Source organism: Oncorhynchus tshawytscha, linkage group LG10, assembly GCF_018296145.1.
Source record: "Oncorhynchus tshawytscha isolate Ot180627B linkage group LG10, Otsh_v2.0, whole genome shotgun sequence".
Taxonomy (NCBI): Eukaryota; Metazoa; Chordata; class Actinopteri; order Salmoniformes; family Salmonidae; genus Oncorhynchus; species Oncorhynchus tshawytscha.
In genome coordinates, this window is record NC_056438.1 from 65,203,149 (window position 1) to 65,220,681 (window position 17,533).

Here is a 17,533-nt window from a genome sequence, read left to right on the forward strand (position 1 = left end):
TCCCACGTACCCGTAAGAAGTTAAACAGCTTGGAAATTCCAGAAAATTATGTCATGGCTTTAGAAGCTTCTGATCAGCTAATTGACATCATTTGAGTCAATTGGAGGTGTACCTGTGGATATATTTCAAGGCCTACCTTCAAACTATGCCTCTTTGCTTGACATCATGGGAAAATCCAAATAAATCAGCCAAGACTTCAGAAAAAAATTGTAGACCTCCACAAGTCTGGTTCATCCTTGGGAGCAATTTTCAAACACGTGAAGGTACCACGTTCATATGTACAAACAATAGTACGGAAGTATGAACACCATGCGACCACGCACCTGTCATTCCGCTCGGAAAGGAGACACGTTCTGTCTCCTAGAGATGAACGTACTTTGTTGGGAAAAGTGCAAATCAATCCCAGAACAACAGCAAAGGACCTTGTGAAGATGCTGGAGGAAACGGGTACAAAAGTATATATATATCCACAGTAAAACGAGTCCTATATCGACACAACCTGAAAGGCCGCTCAGCAAGGAAGAAGCCACTGCTCCAAAACCGCCTTAAAAAAGCCAGATTATGGTTTGCAACTGCGCATGGGGAAAAAGTTTGTACTTTTTTGAGAAATGTCCTCTGTTCCGATGAAACAAAAATGGAACTGTTTGGCCATAATGACCATTGTTATGTTTGGAGGAAAAAGAGGGGGGCTTGCAAATCAAAGGGCACCATGCCAGCCATGAAGCACGGGGTGGCAGCATCATGTTGTGGGGGTGCTTTGCTGCAGGGGGGACTGGTGCACTTCACAAAATAGATGGCATCATGAGGGAGGAAAATTATGTGGATATATTGAAGCAACATCTCAGACATCAGTCAGGAAGTTAAAGCTTGGTCCAAATGGACAATGATCCCAAGCATACTTCCAAAGTTGTGGCAAAATGGCTTATGGACAACAAAGTCCAGGTATTGGATTGGCCATCACAAAGCCCTGACCTGAATCCTATGGAAAATGTGTGGGCATAACTGAAAAAGCATGAGCGCACGAGGAGGCCTACAAACCTGACAGTTACACCAGCTCTGTCAGGAGGAATGGGCCAAAATTCACCCAACTTATTGTGGGGAGCTTGTGGAAGGCTAACTGAAATGTTTGACCCAAGTTAAACAATTTAATGGCAATGCTACCAAATACTAATTGAGTGTATGTACTCTGACCCACTGGGAATGTGAAATAAATCAAATCTGAAATAAATCATTCTCTCTACTATTATTCTTACATTTCACATTTTTGTGGTGATCCTGTGGTGATCCTAACTGACCTAAGACAGGGAATTTTTACAAGGATTAAATGTCAGGAATTGTGAAACTGAGTTTAAATGTATTTTGTTAAGGTGTATGTAACCTTCCGACTTTGACTGTAGCACCAAAAGGCCACCGTCTGGTCTCTTGACTTTACTTTCCTCAATGTGTTTTCTTTTTTCCTTTGCTTTGTACACATCTGTTTTGTACAAAATGACATCAAAAAGCCAATATCCCAAATTGCACCCTATTCCCTTGATGATGCACTTATGGTGCACTACGTTGACCAAAAGTAGGGCATTATGTAGGGAATAGGGTCCAATTTGGGGGGGGGCGCAACCACTGTTAGTGAACCCTGCTCTGTCAGAGGAGCAGTATGCCTTTTAGTCAACATGGCTGCCCTCTGTCTGACAGTGGATGCCCATCCGCATCTGTCATTTCAAATGATATGATGCTGTTCCTTCCCTGCTGAGCCAGAGTCCTTAAGGTAATGCCATTGTTGCCACCCCGCCCTAACTTTAACACAATGTCACACGGCATGTCACTGCAGTGTGAATTTACTCTTACGTCGTTGTTAATCTACTGTACTTCTAATAGATTGAATTACGTAGATCATTAGCTGATGCTTTTTTCCCTGTCTCTCCCTTTCAGTCGGATTTGAAATGTGTCCAGGATGCCAAAGGAGGCTCTTTCTACAGAGACCACTGCCCTGTTCTCGGTGAGTACAGTACTCGTGATCCATGGCACTACGCTGTAATTATTGCACCAATACTTCCCCAGAACAGTGTTCTGCAGTTGAGTCCAAGGGCATCAGGAGCACGTCTCTGCCTGCCTGCTGTTACTGGTAGTGTCCACTAGGTGGCATCATCACACCAATACAGGCAGTATCAGGCTGCATGGAGACAGCCCGGGTGCAGTCACAGGCCACACTGGCACAGCATTTCTGCAATCTCAAGGATCGTGTCTTCTCTCAGATATTCCTGGCCAGTGATACCTGGGTTTTGTTTAGCAGCACTGCAGCAACCAAATGAACTCGTCATGTTTAATACAAGTCATCAAAAAAGACTATCCGTGATCTGATTTGTCCACCCTACTTTATCTTAGTGAGACTAACCTACATAAATAAAGGTGAAATAAAGTAAATAAATAAGAATGTGTAACCAGTATGTGTTCCACCTGCCCTCTCCCCACAGGTGAGCAGAATGGCAACAGAAACCCAGGCGGTTTGCAGATCGGAGACCTGGTCAACATCGACTTGGACCTGGAAATAGTCCAGTCCCTGCAGCACGGCCACGGAGGCTGGACAGACGGTATGTTCGAGACTCTCACCACCACCGGTACCGTGTGTGGCATCGACGAGGACCACGACATTGTGGTGCAGTACCCCAGTGGGAACAGGTAAGCTCTATCAGGTCTTAATTCAGGCCTAGTTAAATTAAGGTTCAATAAAAAAATAAAGACCAGTACACAAGCACAGTCCTGTCATAACACAACAACTTCTGTCATAACAAGAATAGGACATGGACTTAACCTATTTGTCCTAATGAAAGATATTTATGACACTGTAATTTCGATGATGTAGGTGCCACCTCAAAGTGTGTGTGTGTCCAGGTGGACATTCAACCCTGCAGTGCTGACCAAGGCCAACGTGGTGCGTAGTGGGGAAGGTGTTGCGGCGGGGGCAGAGGGAGGCAGCTCCCAGTTCCTGGTGGGAGACCTGGTCCAGATCTCCCAGTTCCCATGGGGAGTGGGAGATGCTGCCTGGACATGCATGGGGAGTGGGCAGATGGGGAGTTGGCTGCTGCCTGTAAGACACGACATGCTGCCTGTAAGACACGCATGGGGAGTGGGCCGAGGCCGCATGGGGAGTGGGCCGAGGCCATGCTGCCTGTAAGACATGGGGAGTGGGCCGAGGCCAGCTGCTGCAGGGGAGTGGGCCGAGAGGGGAGTGGGCCGAGGCCATGGCCTGTAGGACACGCATGGGGAGTGGGCAGGCCATGCTGCCTGTAGGACACGCATGGGGAGGGGCCGAGGCCATGGGCCTGTAGGACGAGGCCATGCTGCCTGTAAGACACGCATGGGGAGTGGGCACGCGAGGCCATGCTGCCTGTAAGACACGCATGGGGAGTGGGCGAGGCCATGGCCTGTAAGACACGCATGGGGAGTGGGCCCATGCTGCCTGTAGGACACCATGCTGCCTGTATGGGGAGTGGGCCGAGGCCATGCTGCCTGTAAGACACGCATGGGGAGTGGGCCATGCTGCCTGTAAGACACGACACGCATGGGGAGTGGGCCGAGTGGGTAAGACACGCATGGGGAGTGGGCCGAGGCCATGCTGCCTGTAAGACACGCATGGGGAGTGGGCCGAGGCCATGCTGCCTGTAAGACACGCATGGGGAGTGGGCCGAGGCCATGCTGCCTGTAAGACACGCATGGGGAGTGGGCCGAGGCCATGCTGCCTGTAAGACACGCATGCGTTTCCTTTGTCAGCAAAACATCCTTTTTCTTCCACATCTCATCTCCCACGTAACAAGGACCGTATCACCTGGGTGTATGTCATGACTACTAAGCCCTAAAACCCGTTCATCGGTACCTACTGTTGTTGCTGCTGCTCCCCTTAGCCCGCCCCCTCAGTTTTGAGTGTTCACGAAAGGCTCCTTGAGTCAGACTGATGTCCCGATTCAACTTTAAGCTAGGTGTAGTGCCTTTTCAGCTCTTTAGTTGACTCACCAAACAGAGTGAATCAAGTTGCAGACTTGCTAGTGAATGGTATTCAAATTACACATGACGCTCTGCGACACTAGGCTGGAAAAGTGTGTGTAGGAAAGATGGCTGCCAATGAAGCAATGTATTGGTCATGCATTCTAATTGGTATACTAGTGTTTACATATTGTAACGACGTGTTTGTCTGTTTCAATATCCACGTTTACATAGTACTCAGAATGCATTCCTGATTAGAATAAATGTATGTATCTAGTATGCTAGAGACCGTGGATATTGCAACGTAGCCTCAGTCTTATCAAAGAACAGGGAGACAGCCACAAAATGCCTTTCCTTTCCTCGCTCAAAAACTTGACGGACATCAACAAGGCCCCAGATAATTGGCTGTGTAGATGAGAAATGTCTGGCTCTCACTCAGCCCTCCAACTGCCCTTTTGAATGAATAATCAGAACAGTGCTATAGACTCATCTGTGATTACGCTTTCCTGTCATGTTTTTGGAAAGGAAGGGCCATGTGTTTCTGAAATGGGAACGAATGGCTTTGTAGAAATTAAATACACAAATGCGCATCTCTTTTTGGTTTGTTCCCCCTCAAATTGTATTTGTTTTTTATACCTTGGTTATATCTCAGGTAATTTAACTTCCCTGTGTAAGAGACACTAGAATTCTGAAAGGAGGTTCAGAATTCCCTTCAATAATATTTGGTACTTAACAGATTGTAACAGAATCTCTTAACAGTATGGTATGTTTATGCTCTTTTGAGATTGTAATAAAAAATGCTATAGTAAAGAATGTATTGTTTTCCTCAGACACTGGGCAAGGTGGGCCGCGTGCAGCAGATCTACTCTGACAGCGACCTGAAGGTGGAGGTGTGTGGAACGTCATGGACCTATAACCCTGCTGCCGTCACCAAGGTGGCCCCCACTGGCTCTGCTGTCACCAACGCCTCCGGAGGTAGTCAGAACACACACATTTACAGTGTGTACACACCGATACATAAACCAATATTTTTTTCCATATCTACTACTAGCCTGTTTATAAGTGGGCATACACATACACTGACCCCTCTTACACACCACACACAATCTTCACTCCTTGGACCTAGAAGATGACCCCCATGTAACGTTGTGTGTAGAGCGTCTGTCTCAGCTGCTGAAGAAGCTGTTTGAGACCCAGGAGTCGGGTGATGTCAATGAGGAACTGGTCAAAGCAGCAGCCAATGGAGACCTGGCCAAGGTGGAGGACATCCTCAAGAGACCTGACGTGGACGTAAGTGATCTCTTCATTCAACACAGCTTCAAGCTTGGTAGGTGTCTATCATAGTTTAGTTCCATGGCGCCCCCCCCCCGAGGATATATTTATTGGTAATTGAGATGGCAAAATGATGATATGACGACAGGGGCTCAGTTAATCCTTAAGTGTCCATTGAAGCAGCGGTGTGGCCATCTATACTGAACAAAAATATAAATGCAACAATTTCAACTATTTTATTGGAGACATCTTCTCATTCAAAGGTTTTTCTTTATTTTTTTAAATATTTTCTACATTGTAGAATAATAGTGAAGACATCAACACTTTGAAATAACACATAGAATCATGTGTTATGTGCCTATCAATGACAGCTTTGCACACTCTTGGCATTCTTTCAGCCAGCTTCATGAGGTAGCACCTGGAATGCATTTCAATTAACAGGTGTGCCTTGTTAAAAGTTAAATCGTGGAATGTCTTTCCTTAATGCGTTTGAGCAAATTAGTTGTGTTGTGACAAGGTAGGGGTGGTATACAGAAGATGGCCCTATTTGGTAGAAGACCAAGTCCATAATATGGCAAGAACAGCTCAAATAAGCAAAGAGAAATGACATTCCATCATTAAGACACGAAGGTCAGTAAATCTGGAACATTTCAAGAACATTTCAAGTACCGCAGAGTGAAAAGCAGCCAACAAGTACTCAACATATGTGGGAACTTCAGGTGTAGCTGGTTGAGAGAATGCCAAGAGTTTGTAAAGCTGTCATCAAGGCAAAGGGTGGCTACTTTGAAGAATCTAAAATATATTTGGATTTGTTTAACTATTTTTTTGGTTACTACGGGTTATTTCGTACTTTTGATGTCTTCACTATTATTCTACAATGTAGAAAATAGTAGGAAATAAAGAACAACCCTTGAATAAGTAGGTGTCCAAATTTTGACTGGTACTGTACATTCATTAAGCCCTAATCTATGGATTTCACATGACTGGGCAGGGGCGCAGCCATGGGTGGGCCTGGGAGGGCATAGGCCCAACCACTGGCTGGACCTGGCTCCCAAATCAGAATTATTATTTTTTCCCCCACAAAGGGGCTTTATTAGAGAAAGTAATGCTCCTCAGTTTCATCAGCTGTCTGGGTGGATGGTCTCGGATGATCCCGCAGGTGACGAAGCCGGATGTGGTGTTCCTGGGCTGGCGTGGTTACATGTGAAATGCGGTTGGGAGGACAGTTGGACGTACAGCCAAATTCTCTAAAAATGACTTTGTAGGCAGTAGAGAAATGAACAATACATTCTCTGGCAGACAGTCTTGAAGTCAGCATGCCAATTGTGCTCTCCCTCAAAATTGAGACATCTGTGGCATTTTGTTGTGACAAAATTGCACATTTTAGTAGCCTTTTATTGTCCCCAGCACAATGTGCACCTGTGTAATGATCATGCTGTTTAATCAGCTTCTTGATAAACCATCCAGCTCTCAGGTGTGGCATATCTTGGCAAAGAATCTAGCAGGGATATAAACACATTTGTGCACAACATTTTAGAGAAGTAAGCTTTTTGTGCATGTTTAACATTTTTGGGATCTTTTATTTCAGCTCATTAAATGTGGGACCAACACTTTACATGTTGCATTTATATTTGTGTTCAGTATATTTAATAATAAACACAAAATCCCAATCAATTTCCATCAATTTAAGCTCAAATCAGGTTGTTTTGCATGGGTTGCGTCAAAAAAAACATCCCCGCAGCATGATGCTGCTACCACCATGCTTCACCGTAGGGATGGTGCCAGCTTTCCTCCAGACCTGATACTTGGCATTCAGGCCAAAGAGTTAAATCTTTGTTTCATCAGACCAGAGAATATTGTTTAAGTACCTTTTGGGAAACTCCAAGCGGGCTGTTGTGCCTTTTACTGAGGAGTGACTTTCGTCTGGCCACTCTACCATAAAGGCTTTATTTGGTGGAATGTTGCAGAGATGGTTGTCCTTCTGGAAAGTTCTCCAGAGCTCTGTCAGAGTGACCATTTGGGTTCTTGGTCACCTTCTTGAACAAGGCCCTTCTCCCCCGATTGCTCAGTTTGGCCAGGTGGCCAGATCTAGGAAGATTTTGGTGGTTCCAAACTTTTCCATTTAATAATGATGTAGGCCGCTGTGTTCGTGGAGACCTACAATGCTGCGCAAGTTTTCTGGTAAACTTCCCCAGATCTGTGCCTCGACATAATCGTGTCTCGGAGCTCTACGGACAATTCCTTCGATCTCATGGCTTGGTTTTTGCTCTGACATGCACTGTCAACTGTGGGAACCTTGAGTGGCCCGATCTAATATCCCTGGAGATACCTGAAAATAGCTGTGCAGCAAAGCTCCCCATCCAACCTGACAGAGCCTGAGAGGATCTACAGATAAGAATGGGAGAAACTCTCCAAATACAGGTGTGCCAAGCTTTTAGCGTCATACCCAAGAAGACTCGAGGCTGTAATCACTGCCAAAGGTGCTTCAACAAAGTACTGAGAAAAAAGGTCTGAATACTTATGTAAATGTCAAAAAATTATAAAAAGCAGTTTTTGCTTTGTCATTATGGGCTATTGTGTGTAGATTGATGAGGGGGGGAAACGATTTAATTAATTTTAGAATAAGGCTGTAACGTAACAATGTGGAAAAAGTCAAGGGGTCTGAATACTTTCTGAATGCGCTGTAGATAGCAAGTTAAAGAGTTTTTCACCCAGGAAAAATAAACTGCATAGTCCTAAACATTAGAAATATGATGGCCATGCGTCGTTTTTGCAAAAAATACCTTTTTTCTTTTTCATTGTAAGCTCATTAACTTTTCTCATCTGATGAAAATTAAGCTAATTTCTGCCGACTGTGTTGAACTAATGTATTTTCTTGTTTAGGAAAACTATAATTGCTTGTCCCTGTTCATTCTATTGAAGCAAAAAAACACTGACATTCAATATAAAACGAGATCCCTGTCAATACACACAGCTGGACTCCCCTGATCCCCATTTCTCCCATTGTGCTATTTCCAAACAATCACGTGGCTGGCTCAACTGTTCAGGGGAACTACTTAAGCTTTCTAATGTAAAATAATTTGACAGGTGAAATGAAGTTGCACAAGTTGACTGCAGGTATTTACTTAAATAATAGCTACAAATAAGATTGCAAGTTTTGGGGAAAATTCAGAGGTGGTAAATTTCTGTGGGAATTAACGGGAATATATGGGCATTAATGGAAATATATGCAAATTAATACCATTTTAAATGTAGATGTTTTTTTGCATTGGATATAATTACCATATCATATGGAGACAGAAACATAAACCTTTTACCTTATCATAAGTAGACCTAATTGTAAATGATTAAATCCTTCCAATAGAAGTAAAATAAACATTTAGTTACGAATTGAACTTTAATTAAATGAGTTGAGTCATTGATTTCACTGAACAACAAAAGAAAGGGAATATTTAATGATTCCCGATGATCCATCGCATTTCCCAAAAACGTTTTCAATGTACATCTGTAAAATGATAGTCTAGAAACTAAAGCTTTGGTTGTCTTCCTCTCAGGCTTCCATGTCTTCTCCCTGGACCTCCTCGATGTCCACCTCTTGAACACCAGACTGAGGCATCTTCACTGTCACTTTCCAACCTTCAAATTGTATTAGTCACATGCGCCCAATACAACAGGTGTCGACCTTAGTGAAATGCTTACTTACGAGCCCCTAACCAACATTGCACTTGAAAAAAAATATGGGTAAGAATAAGAAATAAAAGTAACAAGTAATTAAAGAGCAGCAGTAAAATAACAGTGAGACTATATACAGGGGGGAACCGGTACAGAGTCGATGTGTGGGAGCACCGGTTAGTTGAGGTAATATGTACATGTGGGTAGAGTTATTAAAGTGACTATGCATAGATGATAACAGAGAAGCAGCGGTGTGAAAGAGGGGGGCAATGCAATTAGTGTGGATAGCCATTTGATTAGGTGTTCAGGAGTCTTATGGCTTGCGGGTAGAAGCTTTTTAGAAGCGTCTTGGACCTAGACTTGGCGCTCCGGGTACCACTTGCCATGCGGTAGCAGAGTGAACAGTCTATGACTAGGGTGGCTGGAGTCTTGAACAATTTTTAGGGCCTTCCTCTGACACCATAACCATGTTGAGGTTGGCTCGTTGTCAGCCTCAAAAAGCCTAAAATTTGCCCGGATGGCCACCAATTCTTCAGCCCTTGTATTGGTCATCCAGGCCAAGGTGGCAAGACACGGTAGTGATGACACCATAGGCCTGGTTGATCTCTGCACTAGACACGATGCTCTTGCCAGCATACTTGGGGTCCAACATGTACGCTGCGGCATGTGTGGGCTTCAGGCAGAAGTCTTCCAGAACTGCAGAACTGCTTGGAGCAACAGTGAAGTGGACAGGGCAGTACGGATTTCTTCTCTTACATCTGCAAGCTGAGTCTGAACATCAGGCAAGATGGCATTGTCTCCCTCAATACGTGCAATTGCTACTGCTATAGGTTTCACGAGTTTCAATTGCTTACCACTCTCTCCCAAAATGCATCATCCAGGAGGATCCTCTTGATGGGGCAGTCCATATGGGCAGACTGATATGGCCATTTCTTGGAGAGACTCCTTCCCCTCCAGGAGACTGTCAAAAATGATGACAGCACCATCCCAACAGGTGTTGTTGGGCGGCTTCAATGTGGCGCTCTTATTCTTCTCACTTTGCTTGGTGAGGTAGATTGCTGCTAGAACTTGATGACCCGTCACATACCTAACCATTTCCTTGGCTCTCTTGCAGAGTGTATCCATTGTTTTTAGTGCCATGATGTCCTTGAGGAGCAGATTCAATGCATGAGCAGCATAGCGAATGTGTGTGATGTGAGGGTAGGACTCCTCCACTTTGAACCAAGCCACGTTCATGTTCACAGCATTGTCTGTCACCAGTGGAAATACCTTCTGTGGTCCAAGGTCATTGATGACTGCATTCAGCTCATCTGCAATGTAGAGACCAGTGTGTCCGTTGTCTGTGCTCTTGTAGAATACTGGTTGAGGGGTGGAGATGATTTAGTTAATTATTCCTTGCCCATAAGCATTCGACCACCCATCAAAGATGATTGCAATGCAGTCTGCTTTCTCTATGATTTGCTTGACCTTCACTTGAGCTCTGTTGAACTCTGCATCCCCAGCAAATTAGTAGATAAAGCATGTCTGGTTGGAGGGGTGTATGGTGGGCAAAGAAAATTCAGAGATCTCTTCCAATACACATTGCCTGTGAACTTCAGAGGTGAACCAGTTGCACACACAGCTCGAACAAGATATTCATCAGCATTTCTCTGACATATGTTACTCCATTGAGTCAAAAAACCTTTTGATTCCAGGAGGACCGTGAGCTGCTGCTATCGATAAGGTGTCTGATTCATCATTTTCACCTCAGAATAGAAGTAGTGACTTTTGTCAGAGGTTGTTTGTTGTGAGCACTGAGGGAACTTTATTCACTTCACCAGATGATTCTGCATCTTTGTTGCCTTCTTCACATTTGATTTTGCACATTTATTTGCAAATGTAAACAGCTTTTCCTTCTACATTAGCTGCAGTGAAATGTCTCCACACATCAGATAGTGACCATGGCATTTTCCTGTAAAGATTATGAAAAATTAGTTTTTAAAAAACAAATACAATTCCATGTACAGATAAATAGTTAAGCAGTTAGATTAAACAACTCCTTTGTAAAAGAAATGTTTTAAAATGAAACATGTATGGAAACAGGTGAATTAACACCTTAGTTAGCAGGCTCAAGCAAGTTAAAACCCACCTGGTCGCAAAAACTAACTAGCAGAAATTGTTTACAAGTAAGAAATGATTTAAACACACTTTGCTGTAGGCTACTATTTACTAGTTAACAAAAAATCACGTGTCATATAAAATGTATTCACCCCAACCAGTATTGTAATCAAAACTTGCCAGAAAGCATATTGTCCTTGGCTCAGACAGTGTAGTAGTGTGGGCTCAATAGCATCTCATTAATGTGCAAGATCTTGAGAATCAGCTGAATATGTGAAGGAAGAGTGCACTGCACATGTGATGGAAAAATGCACTGTGCATGCAGAGTAGAGTTCGACCGATTAATCGGAATGGCCGATTTCAAGTTTGCATAACAATCGGAAATCGGTATTTTTGGGCACCGATTAAAAAAAAAATATATATATATATATATATATATATATTATAAAAATTATACCTTTATTTAACTAGGCAAGTCAGTTAAGAACACATTCTTATTTTCAATGACGGCCTAGGAACGGGGGGTTAACTGCCTCATTCAGGGGCAGAACGACAGATTTTCACCTTGTCGGCTCAGGGGATCCAATCTTGCAACCTAACAGTTAACTAGTCCAACGCAATAACGACCTGCCTCTCTCTCGTTGCACTCCACAAGGAGACTGCCTGTTGTGTGAATGCAATAAGCAAAGTTAAGTTGCTAGCTAGCATTAAACTTATCTTATAAAAAACAATCAATTATAATCACTAGTTAACTACACATGGTTGATGATATTACTAGATATTATCTAGTGTGTCCTGCTTTGCATATAATCTGACTGAGCATACAAGCATACAAGTATCTGACTGAGCGGTGGTAGGCAGAAGCAGGCTCGTAAACATTAATTCAAACAGCACTTTCGTGCATTTTGCCAGCAGCTCTTCGTTGTGCGTCAAGCATTGCACTGTTTATGACTTCAAGCCTATCAACTCCCGAGATGAGGCTGGTGTAACCGAAGTGAAATGGCTAGCTAGTTAGCGCGCGCTAATAGCGTTTCTAACGGTCATTCGCTCTGAGCCTTCTAGTAGTTGTTCCCCTTGCTCTGCATGGGTAAGGCTGCTTCGATGGTGGCTGTTGTCGTTGTGTTGCTGGTTCGAGCCCAGGGAGGAGCGAGGAGAGGGACAGAAGCTATACTGTTACACTGGCAATACTAAAGTGCCTATAAGAACATCTAATAGTCAACGGTTAATGAAATACAAATGGTATAGAGGGAAATAGTCCTATAACTACAACCTAAAACTTCTTACCTGGGAATATTCAAGACTCATGTTAAAAGGAACCACCAGCTTTCATATGTTCTCATGTTCTGAGCAAGGAACTGAAACGTTAGCTTTCTTACATGGCACATATTGCACTTTTACTTTCTTCTCTAACACTTTGTTTTTGCATTATTTAAACCAAATTGAACGTTTCATTATTTACTTGAGACTAAATTGATTTTATTAAGTTAAAATAAGTGTTCATTCAGTATTGTTGTAATTGTCATTACTACAAATACATTTCTAAAAATCGGCCGATTTAATCGGTATCGGTGTTGAAAAATCATAATCAGTCGACCTTTAATGCAGAGGTTTGCTATTCCATTGAATTGGGGATAGTTAACCAAAATATGCCACATGACCTAGAATTTGAAAAGAAAAGAGAGCCGCACACTCTAGGAGCTCAGATGCAAAAATGTAATTACCAACGTTTCGACAGCCAAGCTGTCTTCATGTCGAAACGTTGGTAATTCAATTTTTGCATCTGAGCTCCTAGAGTGTGCGGCTCTCTTTTATTTTAAAGTTTTCTACTCCGCTAGCCAGCACCTCGTCTTAATAGGTGTGCGTTTCTTTTTCTTCTACAAGACCTAGAATTACCTTGTGTCTATCTCACAAAAAAGGTTCACTGTTATAAGCTAACTTTTTTAAAATGAATTTAAGCAAAATGCCCAAATTCCAGGGCTTAACTCCCAATGGGAAATTTTCCGGAACGTTTCCGATACTTTTCAACCCTTGCTACAAATATTACAATGTTTGGAAAAATGGGAAATAAATAGTTTTGACAGTATTGAAAAAAACATACTGTGGCTATTTCCAAATATTCTGGTATGCGGTATATACGGTATACCGCCCAAGCCGAGTGAATATGCCCCATTTTATGGTCTAGAGCCAATTTTCCACATGACTAGGAAAACTTTGCGGCCTAGTTATAGGTGGGGCACAGAGTTTTTCCTTGTCAGGTTGTTAGTCAGGAATAACTCCTGTCCCTAGTGATGCTTGTCCTTCCATCAACCAGGCCAACAACCTGCCCCTAAGGGGAGCTGTCTGCTCTCTGCGCTCTCCTATTTCCTTAGAGAGCTGCTTAGAATAGAGAGTAGTGCGTCTTAGCCTCCCTCCCTCATTGTAAGCGTTCTGCAGCATTGTCTCTGCGACCGTGTGTGTGAGCACGCGTGTCTCAGTGCGGTGAGGGTTGCCCAGGTTCCTCTGTGTCTTTCAGTGGAATTATTACTTAAAGGCCCAGTGCAGTCAAACTTGATTTTCATGTGTTACTGTGAAATTGTGACGATGATGATGATGATGATAATTCCCTCAGTGTAAGAGTTGTTTGAAGAAAAAAAATGCCTGACATTTCAGCTGGTTTTGGATGAGTGGAGTTTTTGCCTGCCTGGCAGTATAAGTTAATAGACCAATAACAGAGTTTCAAACTTCTCTGCCAATAATAGCTACTTTTCAGTTTACATGTCCCTCCATTTAGGCTCCTCCAGTTAGGCCACCCACTCCAACTGCTCCCAGACAGTTCTGGCATAATTCTTCCTTGAGAAATCACTTTGCCAAGAAGCATTTTTGGTTTCTTTTTGACCATTGTAATTTAAACAATCACATTAAGGTACATAATTGTTACCCAGAATTGATTTGATATTGTAATAAAAATGGCTGCATTGGACCTTTTTAAAGCACAGTGAGCTGGGCAAAGTGATCCTCCCACCAGGGCAAGATGTGTTCTGTGACTCCCAAAGTACCACACATTAATATTTATGCCCCAAGTATTCCAGTACCTCAGTTGGCGATGAAACACACACACAACCCCCTCTTGTGTATGCGGGTGATGAGGCAGTGCACTGGATGAACTCAAAATACAAGAATACACTTAACAGTGCTACATTGTGTGTTTGTAGGTGAACGGGCAGTGTGCTGGACACACGGCCATGCAGGCGGCCAGTCAGAACGGACACGTGGACGTCCTCAAGCTGCTGTTGAAACACAACGTGGACCTGGAGGCTGAGGTTTGTACAGCCAACAGTTCTTCCTCAATACTAACGTCTATACTATAGCCCCTTCTCAATACTTATATATTTAAATCCTCCCCAATACTAAGACCAACAGTGCTAGAAATGATATCCCTAGACGCTATATCAGGGCTGTTTAAATTCCAGTCCTGGAGGGCCGAAACACTTCTGTTTTTCTTCTACCTGGTAGTTAATTACACTCACCTATCCCAGGTCTGAATTAGTCCCTTATTAGGAGAGGATGAAAACCGGGAGTGTTTCTTTCCAGGATTGACATTGAACAGCTGTGCTCTAGTGAAACTAATCCCTTTTTCTTTGTTTCAGTCTTCCTATACTGGTCTCAATTCATACTCTTAAAAAGCTGACTGTATCAGTCATAGTTGGATGCTCGCTGAGGTGTAAACAGTAGAGACATTGGGTCAGTCTTTGTATAATATCCCTCCCAGGACAAGGATGGAGACCGGGCGGTGCACCACGCGTCCTTCGGAGACGAGGGCTCTGTGATCGAGGTGCTGCAGAGGGGCGGTGCCGACCTGAACGCCAGGAACAAGCGCAGACAGACCCCACTGCACATTGCTGTCAACAAAGGCCATCTGCAGGTGGTCAAGACCCTGCTGGACTTTGGCTGCCACCCCAGCCTCCAGGTAACCACACACACTTCCATTTCACACATGCAAATAATACACACTTGTACATTTGTGAGACAGGACAAATACAATATAAGCATCCACTCTAACCAAAATATTTGGGTGGCTCTCTCTGCACTCAAGTGTTTGTGAAATGTAAACATCTCCTTCACATAACCAGTATATGCCCATATTGTTAGTGATAGGATTTTGATTTGATAATGATGGTTCCTGCTAGATATTGTGGTAACGGTATGTATGTCGCCCCCGTACAGGACTCCGAGGGAGACACGCCCCTGCATGACGCCATTAGTAAGAAGAGGGACGACATGCTCTCTGTGCTGCTGGAGGCGGGAGCTGACGTCACCATCACCAACAACAACGGATTCAACGCCCTGCACCACGCCGCCCTGCGAGGGAACCCCAGGTACGACCCTGACCCTAACTGCCAAGCCAGGGCTAGTGATGAAAAAGAGAATTACTTCATTGTTCACACAATGTTGAAATCTGCCTTTGGCTTCACAGGAAACTGGCCTCCATACAGTTAGACTTGTGGCTTGCAAAGTTGTAGATGTGTTTCAAACTGGTTTTATTCTCATTGAGTACAAGTTAACTAATTGAATGGTACTGCTGGTAAATGGTTCATGACAACACTGAACCCTATTGCTTTTGAGGTTGATGGGTTTGATCCTTTCTATCCAAGGCTAGCCTGCATCCTATCCTACAGCCTAGCCTGCATCCTAGCCTACAGCCTACATCAGTTCTGTCAGTGTCCTCATCCTTGGCCACAGCTATTTCTAGCTCCACCTGGTTGCTACAGCTCCACTCTTGCGATGGGCTATTCTAGTCTCTCATACATACATGAGGCTAGTAGCTTAGAGAGTCTATACTATACCCATCAGCATGAAAATCCTGGGGTTATAGAGGCCACAGTCTCTCTGGAGTGTACGCCACACACACATTAGCAGCTGCCTTTTGGCTGGACTGTAGGTCTGGCTTGTAGTGTTGTCTGGTCAGAGCTGGCTAGGGGACATTAGTATCATTTCACCTTAGCTGACACACATTCCATTGGCATGAGGACAGAGAGAATTGGGGTCAGAGGGCTCTGGAGCACCTGCTATTTCAGCTACCCTTGCCCGGCCTGGTCCACTGGCAGTGGCACGCACTGACGACAGCAGCACAGTGGAATAACACTGGAACACCCCTCAGTCTTCATCGCTACTCTATGGCACTGCCTGCCACTGATAGATAGCCAGTTTGAACAATAATCTGGATTGCAATCTGCTTGCCTTGCTGTGCCGGTCTGACAGTCTATTTTCTGAACAAGCCCTATGTCCTCAGTCAGCGATGCATTGAAGTCATTTGTCATCATAATGCAGTGATTTCACCAGTTAATGGCATGTTTCTGCTTTTGTTATTATTATTATTATTTTTAAATATTGTGGGTCTATTTACTGTACAGGAAATTTGCTTTAAAACTGAAATATTTTCTCTCTGAGATTGTCAGCATAGAATGCACAACTTTATCTCCGCCACATGGAAAAATTGTGGAATTATGGGAAATTAGCTTTAAAACTGAAACATTTTTTCGCTGAGGTCAAATGTTCAGTCTGCAACCGCACTATTTGCCATGCCCATGGCCACGTCCCCACCACACCCACCACCTAAGCCTCATTTTGATCCAGAAAAACCCTGGTACTGTACATTGCATTCCCTCCATTTCGCTACATCTGCTAAATATGTGTATGCCACCAATAAGATTTGATCACCAGTGTGCAACAGTGGGAACTGTTAGTTTCATATTGACTGTACAGTAAAGGTGAAAAGTGCTGGAGTCTGCCTTGCTTTCCGCCGTCACTCTGTCCCCCTCGTCTTTCGAGAACTCTGTTGTCCCACTCTTCAATCTAGCCATTTACTTTTATTTCACACTCAAGCTCATCCACAATATTGCAGAGAAAGAGAGCGGGAGATGGTCCTCTGTACTCGACCAAGTCTTAAACCCCACGAAAATGACGTTTCCCTGGTTTGGAGGGAAAGTACTTATTTTAGTAGTGTTTTATTAGAGTGACGTTTGCATCCCCACTGAGTGCTTGGGACAGGGAGTAGGTTCTGACTGCAGTAGTGAGTCATATTCCTGAAAGGACAGAGTTAAGTGGCAGTTGTACCTCTAAATGGTACAATACGACTCAAGATTCTCTTCAAGCTATTTATGTTCAGGTATGGATGAAAACTGCCTGTCACATGATGTTTTATTGATTGTACACAAATGCAAGTTGCAAGTCTTGTGCGTCATCTGGGATCAAATGATCACTCGGACAATCCCTCCATATACAGTAGGCTACCCCTCAGCTATATGATCTGCAGTGTTGTCTCTTGCAGTGAGCTTAAGACATCAGATGTCACGGCAGCCACACTGATCAGTCGGGGGGCAGGCTGGCAGGCAAATTGTCTGGGTAGCCATTTGACTAGATGTTCAGGAGTCTTATGGCTTGGGTAGAAGCTGTTTAGAAGTCTCTTGGACCAAGACTTGGCGCTCCAGTACCGCTTGCCATGTGGTAGCAGAGAGAACAGTCTGACCAGGATGGCTGG

The 17,533-nt window shown here is 43.8% G+C and overlaps 1 protein-coding gene across 1 annotated transcript in view; it reads left to right on the forward strand.

The window, feature by feature from the left end:
* The window catches only part of LOC112260658 (E3 ubiquitin-protein ligase mib1), a 90,260-nt gene that overhangs the window by 22,423 nt on the left and 50,304 nt on the right, over positions 1 to 17,533 (forward strand). Inside the window, exons 5-13 of the mRNA XM_042329587.1 lie at positions 1,927 to 1,993; positions 2,469 to 2,673; positions 2,887 to 3,022; positions 3,109 to 3,165; positions 4,806 to 4,950; positions 5,132 to 5,265; positions 14,208 to 14,315; positions 14,765 to 14,962; positions 15,220 to 15,371. Of these exons, the coding sequence (XP_042185521.1) occupies positions 1,927 to 1,993; positions 2,469 to 2,673; positions 2,887 to 3,022; positions 3,109 to 3,165; positions 4,806 to 4,950; positions 5,132 to 5,265; positions 14,208 to 14,315; positions 14,765 to 14,962; positions 15,220 to 15,371 (1,202 nt within the window). The remainder of the gene's footprint in view (positions 1 to 1,926; positions 1,994 to 2,468; positions 2,674 to 2,886; positions 3,023 to 3,108; positions 3,166 to 4,805; positions 4,951 to 5,131; positions 5,266 to 14,207; positions 14,316 to 14,764; positions 14,963 to 15,219; positions 15,372 to 17,533) is intronic.